At 39.7% G+C, this 13,042-nt stretch overlaps 1 protein-coding gene across 1 annotated transcript in view; it reads right to left on the bottom strand.

Moving 5' to 3' along the window:
• The window catches only part of LOC128695203 (sestrin-2), a 60,067-nt gene that overhangs the window by 1,348 nt on the left and 45,677 nt on the right, over nt 1-13,042 (bottom strand). The window contains exons 5-9 of the mRNA XM_070091303.1: nt 8,219-8,360; nt 7,643-7,769; nt 6,309-6,450; nt 4,385-4,624; nt 56-217 (exon numbers count right to left, since the gene is read on the bottom strand). Coding sequence (XP_069947404.1) covers nt 56-217; nt 4,385-4,624; nt 6,309-6,450; nt 7,643-7,769; nt 8,219-8,360 — 813 coding nt within the window. The remainder of the gene's footprint in view (nt 1-55; nt 218-4,384; nt 4,625-6,308; nt 6,451-7,642; nt 7,770-8,218; nt 8,361-13,042) is intronic.

The following is a 13,042-nucleotide window of genomic DNA, read 5'->3' as shown; positions in this document are numbered from 1 at the left end:
AAAAAGAAAAAAAAAAAAAAAAAAAAAAGTCAGTGAAAATTCATTTACAACTTACCAGTTTAAAATGAAGAGTGTTTTTAGCTGGGGTGTTTGAGCTTGTTTCACTTAGTCTCTCAGGGTAGCAACAAGCTGCCTTAACAAATGCCTTCACTTGAGGATCCAAATGTTTATTCAATTCAGCATAATTGCAGTCATCATGGTGAATACCCAATAGCCACTGTTGAAGAATCAAAAGTGTGTGTACTTGAACCAATACCACAGTGAGTAGCTTAGGAGAAATATTACAAGACAAGCAGAGAGAATTGTTAATAAAATTAGTGATGAGATGACAAGCAGCATCCTTGATGTAAGTGAGCATCTGCAATGAAGGTCTCAGTGGTGCCCTAAAAGCACAGAGAAGGGTAGAAAGACACTGACCACTAAAGAGAAATGTTTGATAACTGAATAGACATTTACTAAAAAAGAGAAGAAGAAAAACTTTATAAAACTGGGATGCTTAAATGTGCGTGGATGTAGTGCGGATGACAAGAAACAGATGATTGCTGATGTTATGAATGAAAAGTTGGATGTCCTGGCCCTAAGCGAAACAAAGCTGAAGGGGGTAGGCGAGTTTCAGTGGGAAATAAATGGGATTAAATCTGGAGTATCTGAGAGAGTTAGAGCAAAGGAAGGGGTAGCAGTAATGTTAAATGATCAGTTATGGAAGGAGAAAAGAGAATATGAATGTGTAAATTCAAGAATTATGTGGATTAAAGTAAAGGTTGGATGCGAGAAGTGGGTCATAATAAGCGTGTATGCACCTGGAGAAGAGAGGAATGCAGAGGAGAGAGAGAGATTTTGGGAGATGTTAAGTGAATGTATAGGAGCCTTTGAACCAAGTGAGAGAGTAATTGTGGTAGGGGACCTGAATGCTAAAGTAGGAGAAACTTTTAGAGAGGGTGTGGTAGGTAAGTTTGGGGTGCCAGGTGTAAATGATAATGGGAGCCCTTTGATTGAACTTTGTATAGAAAGGGGTGTAGTTATAGGTAATACATATTTTAAGAAAAAGAGGATAAATAAGTATACAAGATATGATGTAGGGCGAAATGACAGTAGTTTGTTGGATTATGTATTGGTAGATAAAAGACTGTTGAGTAGACTTCAGGATGTACATGTTTATAGAGGGGCCACAGATATATCAGATCACTTTCTAGTTGTAGCTACACTGAGAGTAAAAGGTAGATGGGATACAAGGAGAATAGAAGCATCAGGGGAGAGAGAGGTGAAGGTTTATAAACTAAAAGAGGAGGCAGTTAGGGTAAGATATAAACAGCTATTGGAGGATAGATGGGCTAATGAGAGCTTAGGCAATGGGGTCAAAGAGGTATGGGGTAGGTTTAAAAATGTAGTGTTAGAGTGTTCAGCAGAAGTTTGTGGTTACAGGAAAGTGTGTGCAGGAGGGAAGAGGAGCGATTGGTGGAATGATGATGTAAAGAGAGTAGTAAGGGAGAAAAAGTTAGCATATGAGAAGTTTTTACAAAGTAGAAGTGATGCAAGGAGGGAAGAGTATATGGAAAAAAAGAGAGAGGTTAAGAGAGTGGTGAAGCAATGTAAAAAGAGAGCAAATGAGAGAGTGGGTGAGATGTTAACAAATTTTGTTGAAAATAAGAAAAAGTTTTGGAGTGAGATTAACAAGTTAAGAAAGCCTAGAGAACAAATGGATTTGTCAGTTAAAAATAGGAGAGGAGAGTTATTAAATGGAGAGTTAGAGGTATTGGGAAGATGGAGGGAATATTTTGAGGAATTGTTAAATGTTGATGAAGATAGGGAAGCTGTGATTTCGTGTATAGGGCAAGGAGGAATAACATCTTGTAGGAGTGAGGAAGAGCCAGTTGTGAGTGTGGGGGAAATTCGTGAGGCAGTAGGTAAAATGAAAGGGGGTAAGGCAGCCGGGATTGATGGGATAAAGATAGAAATGTTAAAAGCAGGTGGGGATATAGTTTTGGAGTGGTTGGTGCAATTATTTAATAAATGTATGGAAGAGGGTAAGGTACCTAGGGATTGGCAGAGAGCATGCATAGTTCCTTTGTATAAAGGCAAAGGGGATAAAAGAGTGCAAAAATTATAGGGGGATAAGTCTGTTGAGTATACCTGGTAAAGTGTATGGTAGAGTTATAATTGAAAGAATTAAGAGTAAGATGGAGAATAGGATAGCAGATGAACAAGGAGGCTTTAGGAAAGGTAGGGGGTGTGTGGACCAGGTGTTTACAGTGAAACATATAAGTGAACGGTATTTAGATAAGGCTAAAGAGGTCTTTGTGGCATTTATGGATTTGGAAAAGGCATATGACAGGGTGGATAGGGGGGCAATGTGGCAGATGTTGCAAGTGTATGGTGTAGGAGGTAGGTTACTGAAAGCAGTGAAGAGTTTTTACAAGGATAGTTAGGCTCAAGTTAGAGTATGTAGGAAAGAGGGAAATTTTTTCCCAGTAAAAGTAGGCCTTAGACAAGGATGTGTGATGTCACCGTGGTTGTTTAATATATTTATAGATGGGGTTGTAAGAGAAGTAAATGCGAGGGTCTTGGCAAGAGGCGTGGAGTTAAAAGATAAAGAATCACACACAAAGTGGGAGTCGTCACAGCTGCTCTTTGCTGATGACACTGTGCTCTTGGGAGATTCTGAAGAGAAGTTGCAGAGATTGGTGGATGAATTTGGTAGGGTGTGCAAAAGAAGAAAATTAAAGGTGAATACAGGAAAGAGTAAGGTTATGAGAATAACAAAAAGATTAGGTGATGAAAGATTGGATATCAGATTGGAGGGAGAGAGTATGGAGGAGGTGAACGTATTCAGATATTTGGGAGTGGACGTGTCAGCGGATGGGTCTATGAAAGATGAGGTGAATCATAGAATTGATGAGGGAAGAAGAGTGAGTGGTGCACTTAGGAGTCTGTGGAGACAAAGAACTTTGTCCTTGGAGGCAAAGAGGGGAATGTATGAGAGTATAGTTTTACCAACGCTCTTATATGGGTGTGAAGCGTGGGTGATGAATGTTGCAGCGAGGAGAAGGCTGGAGGCAGTGGAGATGTCATGTCTGAGGGCAATGTGTGGTGTGAATATAATGCAGAGAATTCATAGTTTGGAAGTTAGGAGGAGGTGCAGGATTACCAAAACTGTTGTCCAGAGGGCTGAGGAAGGGTTGTTGAGGTGGTTCGGACATGTAGAGAGAATGGAGCGAAACAGAATGACTTCAAGAGTGTATCAGTCTGTAGTGGAAGGAAGGCGGGGTAGGGGTCGGCCTAGGAAAGGTTGGAGGGAGGGGGTAAAGGAGGTTTTGTGTGCGAGGGGCTTGGACTTCCAGCAGGCATGCATGAGCGTGTTTGATAGGAGTGAATGGAGACAAATGGTTTTTAATACTTGACGTGCTGTTGGAGTGTGAGCAAAGTAACATTTATGAAGGGATTCAGGGAAACCGGCAGGCCGGACTTGAGTCCTGGAGATGGGAAGTACAGTGCCTGCACTCTGAAGGAGGGGTGTTAATGCTGCAGTTTAAAAACTGTAGTGTAAAGCACCCTTCTGGCAAGACAGTGATGGAGTGAATGATGGTGAAAGTTTTTCTTTTTCGGGCCACCCTGCCTTGGTGGAAATCGGCCAGTGTGATAATAAAAAAAATAATAAATAAGATGACCAAAGAAAAATGAGACCGAAAGAAGACACCAGCAATCCTACCATTGTGCAAAACAATTACAGGTGTATTTCACTCACCTGACAGATCAGTAGTACCTCCCTGGATGGCTGCTGTCCACCAACCTACTACCTTGTAAAATATATATTTAGGATATACTGAAGTGCTATAGGTAGTAGGTAGGTACACAGCAACTACCCATGGAGGTACTGTCCTCTTGCCAACTGAGTGAAATGGAAACCTGTAACTGTTTTACACGATGGTAGGATCACTTGTGTCTTTCTGTCACAAACACACGTGATAACAGGCATATCCTGCTACTTCTACTTACACTTAGGTCACACTACAAGTGCATGTACATGCATATATATTTACACACAGAATTAAATACTTGCAATGAATGATGAACACTGAAGGACGAATCAGAATGTTATGGTTCAGAGGCTTATTCGGTATAAACCTTGGTAATTGATACCAATAAATTTGTTTAAAATGACACGTAACCAAACATTAGGACAAATTTATTAGAAAACATTTCAGTCCTGGGACCTTGACACCTCAGACAGCTTCAAGCTTCTGGCAAGAGAGCTACTGTATGAGTGGTAAATTTTTCTTTCTTCCTTGGGTCATTTTACACTAGTAGGAAATGACGGATGCGATAAAAAAAAAGAATTTGAAATGTATATGATTTATCTTTGAATATTATTTAGTAAGAAAATTACCTGGACATAATTCCATAATGCTTTAGTTGGCAGAGGTGTAGACTTGGCATGTGTTGTATCACACTGAGCTTGGCCTGCTACCGGGTTGGTCTTCTGATCATTGCCTGCCATAGCAAATTGCTTTGTAGGAAGAGAATATTTTGGTGATAGGGCTGATGTGAAACGTTCATCTAGAAAGGCTCCAACCTCTCCCAAAAGCCGTGAGCACATTGCATAACCATGATCCTGCCAATTGTACTCCTGTAATAAATAATTACAGTAACGTAATTGACATTTGTCGTATACTACATACATTATAGAATTTTTATTGAATTAAAGCCAAAAAAAAAAAAAAAAAAAAAAAATGAGAATATGTTATGAGAGAAGTGGCCCAGAGAAGGCCACATTGATGAAAATGCTGTACAAGAATCACTTAATGAGTGGCAACAGAGCTTTATGATAATGTAATGAAGATTACAATTTGTATGAGCAGTAGAAATGGACTGCACAAAAGAATGACCAAGTTATTAACAGATTTAAGTGGAAACTATCTAATACTGTATGCCACATTTTCCTTCATGTCACAGGTAATGAAATATTAGTTACAAATTAAGAGACTGAACAATGATATTCTTCACGTTTAAAACAACTACAATGGACCCTCGGCTAACGATATTAATCCGTTCCAGAGAGCTCATCGTTAGACGAAATTATCGTTAGCCGAATTAATTTTCCCCATAAGAAATAATGGAAATCCAATTAATCCATTTCAGACAGCCAAAAGTATTAAAAACATAATTTTTTTTTCATGAAATATACATTTCCCTACAAAGAAAACAATGAGACATGCACAATAACTGTATAAATAAATGTTAAAATGACACTTGCCTGATGAGTGATGAGACACTTTCTTGAACATAATGGGATTTTCAGTGATACATGAGTAAAGGCTTCACTTTGCAATCCCCACTAGCATTACAACAAAACATGAGAGTTAGCCTGTCTTTCATAGGCTTGTGTCCTAGGAGTGCCTTTTCCTCCCGAGTAATGTAGGTCCTGTTTGGCATTTTCTTCCAGAACAGGCCTGTTTCGTTGCAATTGAACACTTGTTGGGGTTGGAATTTTTCAGCTTCACCATGCCTTATCACACTGTGTATGCCACTACGATTCTTAAATCTTTCAAACCAACCTTTGCTGGCCTTAAATTCACCAATATGAGCACTAGTTCCAGGCATTTTTTCCTGTTCACCTGGGTGTTAGTCGACTGGTGTGGATTGCATCCTGGGGGACAAGATTAAGGACCCCAATAGAAATAAGTTAGACAGTCCTCGATGACTCACTGACTTTCTTGGGTTATCCTGGGTGGCTAACCCTCTGGGGGTTAATTGTTTCTTGGCAATTGTTTCTCGTTTAGCCACACCAACAACAGTCTCTCCACATCTTCGAGTAGTACAGCTGACTGTGGTACAGCAACATCTGACGGTGGTACAGCAGCAGCTGACCGTAGTACGATAGTATTTCAATAGTATTTCTCACCCTTTTTACCACAGGGTTGGCACTAGAAGCTTTCTTTGAGCCCATGGTGGCTTATTTAGCAGTTACAAGCACTATAAACAATGGAACAATACAAAATGTATCGAATGTATGCATGAAACCGGCCACCCTGGCTTGTAAACAATGACAGCAGGGCAGCTGAGGCGCTCAGGCTGGACGGGCAGGTTTGGGACGAATCATGTTGGGCGAGATTTAATCGTTAGGTGGGCCAAAATTTTTACGCTCAAACGCTTTGTTAGGCGGATGTTATGTGACACGTTCATTAGCCAAGGGTCCACTGTATTCAAAAACAAAGTTTGTATCCAGAATAATTCATTCCAACTCCATATCTCCTAAAGTTTGTTTCATTAGGGAGTAATAAAACAAATCTATAATACTGTACTATACTTACATGAACAGAAAAAGACGGAATGCGGGACTCATCATTACCATTGAAGTCTTCGTAGGTTAAAGTTGGGTCTACCGTAAGGTGGGCATATATCCGTATTCCATGTCTATTATCACCAACAGTGTTTGATTTATTAGCCTCTGATCTGCAGATTAAATTATCCTTTATATTTTTCATAGACATAAAAACTCATCTGTAATGAGTTTCAAGTTTCATGTTTTATCAGTCACTAAAATTACTGTATTTATCACGAGAAATGTAAAAAAAAATTACAAATACTGAGACCAGCCTAGTACCTGGTAATAAAAGCCTGATTACTATATATAAATGACCATAAAATAGCACAGGAGTCACATTCCAGAAAACAGCATGTTACACAAAATCATGTTAAACTAGAGAACACATGGGAAAAATATGGTTATGTTCTTAACAGCACCAGAAAAAATGAAAGTTTTTAATATTCTATAATTTGTCAAAAATATCATTTTCCACTTCTTCCAGTGTTGTAGCCCTTTCTTGATCTGGAAATATGTGGAGAGGGTTTATGAGGCCCTGTGCAAACATGTGGTAGAGAGCATCAGCCACCACTACCATCACCAGCTACATTTCCTTAAATTTTAACATACATACAGGAACTCATGACAACTATATTAAACAAACATGTACTAAAGACAAATGCATACAAGAAAGTAATAACCAAGATAAGCAGAGTATTTTTGTACAGTAATAAAAAAGGTAGGAACTATTTTTGTCATTATTAAGGGTCATGACACCTTGAGTTCTCTGAGCCTTGTTCCCAGTGGTGTGCAGAAACTAAATGGCATGTTATGATGGCCATATAACACCAAACAAAAACAAAAATTTTATGGTGGTGCCTATAATCATCCTTTCAATTTCTAGTTTAATTACTCTTTCACATGTTATTATCAATCACTAATATACTGAGCAAATGTATAAATAAAAATAAATTAAATGACTTCAAAACACAGCATAGCACCTTTTATATATTTTCCACTAAATTTACTGCATGCTACTTGAAACTTGCAATGTGCTACTCAAAACTGTCACAAATTTTCAATCGTGTAGAAAACATGTTGCTTGACTGCTCGTTATTTGGCAGTCTACTGTATAGTGTTTTTAGTACCTTAGCCCTGAGGATTCAAATGTACATCAACAGCTAGGATGGGAGAAGAAATAGATTCACATACTTCACAGACATATTAGAAGCTTTCATATATATCTGGATAAATATTTACAAAATTGATATTCATATCACACAATAAGTGTAAAAGTATTGCATAATTATTTTCAGAATTTGAATATAACTGAAACCTTACCTGCTATTCAATTTTCTGTTTGCATTGGCATTGATGTTGCAAGGGGTTTCTGGGCATCCCTCTCTATTTTGTAAAGGTTCTGTGACTGGCTTACCATTGCTTGTTGGCTCTATGTCAACTTCCTGCCCTGGAGGACAGTAATAAAAATAATTAAAACAGCATTATAAAGTTGTCTAGATGATAATATAGCCAGACTTGAGTCCTGGAGGTAGGAAGTACAGTATCTGCACTCTAAAGAAGGGGTTTGGGATACTTGCTGTTTGAAGCGACATCCAAACTGTCATATCTGCTTGCCTCTGGCACAATGGTGATAGTGTGAATGATGGTGAAAGTAATTTTTTTTTTTTTTTTTTTTGTCACCCTGTCTTGGTGGGAAATGGCCAGAGTTTAAAAAAAAAATAATCACTCACTGATTAGTTAAGTGTATATTATTCTACCTTTTCTAGTCTGTTTGAGCAATGTTCACTGTAGAGGAGTTCCTAATATTGACCCCACTGTTTCCCATTCCCCAGGTGCTGTTACAAGCTTCCCTAATTTTAAAGCTTTCCCAAGAATAAAATACGTACTGATATTTACCTTCATCTTTCTTGGAGGATCTGGGGAGGGTGGCAAGCCCACACCCATGAAGGAATGTGGCCAGTGCATGGAAATGTGTCATGATGCACAGAGCCTGACACAGCTCTCCTAGTGACCAGCTCTCTTCACCTTTTGTCAGTTCCTGCAATTATTATTATTCTTGTTATTATCATCATCATTAATTAATGTTAAAACTGGCTCATTCCTTTCCTAATAAGCTCATCACTTTTATCATTAAAAGGCTATACAGTGGACCCCCGGTTAACGATATTTTTTCACTCCAGAAGTATGTTCAGGTGCCAGTACTGACCGAATTTGTTCCAATAAGAAATATTGTGAAGTAGATTAGTCCATTTCAGACCCCCAAACATACACATACAAACGCACTTACATAAATATACTTACATAATTGGTCACATTCGGAGGTAATCGTTATGCGGGGGTCCACTGTATTTGAGAAGGAATCTTTGTAAAATGGTCTCTCATTCCATTATTTATATAGCCCATCTTTTAATTCAGTTCAATGTTTATTTTCTTAGAAGACACATTAGAGTTACAAAGATAGGTTAACATCATTTATTAAAATGCATTTCGGACAGACTTCGGCCAGGACTAATACTAATAATAGAAAATGAAACGTATCCTGCAGCGGAGATGTCCTGTCTAAGGGCAATGAGTAGTGTAAATATTATGCAGAGAATTCAGTGTGTGTGGAAATTAGGAGGGGGTGTGGAGTTGCAGAAAGTATTAGTCAGAGGGCTGAAGAGGGGTTGTGGAGGTGGTTTGGTCATTTAGAGAGAATGGATCAAAGCAAAATGACTTGGAGAGCATATAAATCTGTAGGGGAAGGAAGGAGTGATAGGGGTCGTCCTCGAAAAGGTTGGAGGGAGAGGGTAAAGGAGGTTTTATGGGCGAGGGGCTTGGACTTCCAGCAAGCGTATGCGAGTGTAGCACACCTCGCTTAACCAATTTGCTTACTGGCCTACTCTTAGGAATGGAACTCTGTCATTAATTGAGGAATACCTGTACTGTACTACTATATTTCCCAAAGGTCTCTTCCTGGAGGGTACCTTGCTGATCAAGGAATTGAAGCTACCCATCCCATCCTTGGATAAAGCTTAATTACTTCCCATTCCCCAGGTACTGTGATCCCTATGAGTTTGGGACTTTACCATAAACATGTATGTACAGTGGACCCCTGGTTTTCATAATTAATCCGTTCCAGAAAGAGTGACTAAACCCGAATCTTACAAATTCCGAATCAATTTTCCCCACAAGAAATAATGAAAATCCAATTAATATATTTCAGACACCCAAAAGTATTAAAAAAATAAGTTTTCTACATGAAATATACATTTACCTACACAGAAAAGAATCATACATAAAGAATAAAACAATAACACATCACATTTAAAGGAGGGGTTTGGGATATTGGCAGTTTGGAGGGATATGTTGTGTATCTTTATACGTATATGCTTCTAAACTGTTGTATTCTGAGCACCTCTGCAAAAACAGTGATCATGTGTGAGTGTGGTGAAAGTGTTGAATGATGAAAGCATTTTCTTTTTGGGGATTTTCTTTCTTTTTTGGGTCACCCTGCCTCGGTGGGAGATGGCCGACTTGTTGAAAAAAAAAAAAAAACATCACATTTACCTTTATTGAAGATATGGTGATGTATGGAAGATGAGAGGAGAGGAGAGGATGGAGGAGTTTACAACTGTTTGGAAGGGGAATCCCCTTCCATAAAGACTAAAGGTACCACGTCTTTATCCTGGGTTACTTCCCTTCTTTGTTTTTTAATGCCACTAGGACGACCTTGAGAGTCACTAGACCCATGTCACACTAAAAAGTGTTCCAGAGAGGTCTGTTTCTGGTGTATGTTAGGAATTGTGTTGGGAGACAGAACAAGATAGTCCTTCAATATGACACTAATATCAGCTCTACAGCTTACTCATCTAGCACAATTCATCTAATATGACATAATAAACAATATTAATAACATAGAAACATGACATACTCTAGAATGAATAAAATACGGCATTAAGAATGTCACAAGTGATGGTGTGTTTGTTGTTGGGTGTATGAGGGCTACTGAAAGATGAGCCTTATACAGTGGACCCCCGCATACCGTCGGCATCCCATAACGTTCAATCCGCATACCGCTCGCTTTTATAGCAAAAATTTTGCCTCGCATACCGCTCAAAAACCCGCTCACCGCTGTTCGTCCGAGACGCGTCCAATGTGCGCCCTTAGCCAGCCTCACATGTGCCGCCGGTGGCATTGTTTACCAGCCAGCCTCCGCGGTAACATCCAAGCATACAATCGGAACATTTCGTATTATTACAGTGTTTTTGGTGATTTTATCTGCAAAATAAGTGACCATGGGCCCCAAGAAAGCTTCTAGTGCCAACCCTACAGCAATAAGGGTGAGAATTACTATAGAGATGAAGAAAGAGATCATTGATAAGTATGAAAGTGGAGTGCGTGTCGCCGACCTGGCCAGGTTGTACAAGAAACCCAAATCAACCATCGCTACTATTGTGGGCAACAGAAAGGCAATCAAGGAAGCTGTTCTTGCCAAAGGTTTAACTGTGTTTTCGAAACAGAGATCGCAAGTGATGGAAGATGTTGAGAGACTCTTATTGGTGTGGATAAATGAAAAACAGCTAGCAGGAGATAGCGTCTCTCAAGCGATCATAAGCGAAAAGGCTAGGGAGTTGCATGAGGATTTAATTAAAAAAATGCCTGCAACTAGTGATGATGTGAGTGAATTTAAGGCCAGCAAAGGTTGGTTTGAGAGATTTAAGAAGCGTAGTGGCATACATAGTGTGATAAGGCATGGTGAGGCTGCCAGTTCGGACCACAAAGCAGCTGAAAAATATATGCAGGAATTCAAGGAGTACATAGACAGTGAAGGACTGAAACCTGAACAAGTGTTTAATTGTGATGAAACAGGCCTGTTTTGGAAGAAAATGCCAAGCAGGACCTACATTACTCAGGAGGAAAAGGCACTCCCAGGACATAAGCCTATGAAAGACAGGCTTACTTTGTTGATGTGTTCCAATGCTAGTGGTGATTGCAAAGTGAAGCCTTTATTGGTGTATCACTCTGAAACTCCCAGACCGTTCAGGCAAAAGAATGTCCTCAAGGAGAATTTGTGTGTGCTGTGGAGGGCAAACAGTAAGGCATGGGTCACTAGGGACTTTTTCTATGACTGGTTACACCATGCATTTGCCCCCAATGTGAAAGATTACCTAACTGAAAAGAAATTAGAACTTAAGTGCCTCCTGGTGTTAGACAATGCCCCTGGTCATCCTACAGACGTGGCAGAGCGACTTTATGGGGACATGAAATTCATTAAGGTGAAGTTTTTGCCTCCTAATACCACTCCTCTCCTGCAGCCCATGGACCAGCAGGTTATTGCAAACTTCAAAAAACTGTACACAAAAGCTCTGTTTGAAAGGTGCTTTGTAGTGACCTCAGAAACTCAACTGACTCTAAGAGAGTTTTGGAGAGAGCACTTTAATATCCTCAATTGTGTAAACCTTATAGGTAAGGCTTGGGAGGGAGTGACTAAGAAGACCTTGAACTCTGCTTGGAAGAAACTGTGGCCAGAATGTGTAGACAAAAGGGATTTTGAAGGGTTTGAGGCTAACCCTGAGAGGATTATGCCAGTTGAGAAATCCATTGTGGCATTGGGAAAGTCCTTGGGGTTGGAGGTTAGTGGGGATGATGTGGAAGAGTTGGTGGAGGAGGACAATGAAGAACTAACCACTGATGAGCTGATAGATCAACTTCAACAGCAAGAGGCCAGACCTGAGGAAACTGGTTCGAAGGAGGGGAGAGAGAAATTGAAGAAATTGCCTACTACAAAGATTAAGGAAATCTGTGCAAAGTGGCTTGAAGTGCAAACCTTCATGGATGAAAATCACCCTCACACAGCTATTGCAAGCCATGCTGGTGATTATTACACTGACAATGTTGTGAAACACTTTAGGGAAGTCATAAAGGAACGAGAGGTACAGGCCACTATGGACAGATATGTTGTGCGAAAGAAGTCCAGTGACTCTGAAGCTGGTCCTAGTGGCATTAAAAGAAGGGAAGTAACCCCAGAAAAGGACTCGACACCTCAAGTCTTAATGGAAGGGGATTCCCCTTCTAAACACTAACACTCTCTCTCCCCTCCTCCCATCCCATCAATCATCACCAGATCTTCAATAAAAGTAAGTGTCATGTAATTGTGCATGCCTTTTTCAGTTTGTGTGTATTAAAATTAACATTTCATGTGGTAAAATTTTTTTTTTCATACTTTTGGGTGTCTTGCACGGATTAATTTGATTTCCATTATTTCTTATGGGGAAAATTCATTCGCATACCGATCATTTCGCATAACAATGAGCCCTCTTGCACGGATTAAAGTCGCTATGCGGGGGTCCACTGTATAGTGGTGGTGAAGGCGGCAGCAAGAGGCAGCAGTGTTAGTCTAACAACAATAGAGGTATATAGGGCTGACCTTTTTCTATCAATTAATCACTTAACATACTTGCTACACTGTTAATGCTACACTATTGCTGGCTGGCGTGATAGCCTTTGTCGACTCCTGCTGCATTAGTATTGTACATATTGCAGAATCACTAATAAAAGCACATTCTCCCCTCTCTCTCAACCCTTTACCAAAGGGCTGGCTGGCACTAGGAACTTTCTTTGGGTCCATGGTGGCTTATTTAACAGTTGCAAGCACTAAAAAGAATGGAATAATACAAAATATATCATGTGAATGCATGAGATTATCCTCACTGGCTGATAAACAATGGCACACAGGCT

Source organism: Cherax quadricarinatus, chromosome 35 (assembly GCF_038502225.1).
Source record: "Cherax quadricarinatus isolate ZL_2023a chromosome 35, ASM3850222v1, whole genome shotgun sequence".
Lineage (NCBI taxonomy): Eukaryota > Metazoa > Arthropoda > Malacostraca > Decapoda > Parastacidae > Cherax > Cherax quadricarinatus.
This window is presented reverse-complemented; position numbering and strand designations above follow the sequence as displayed.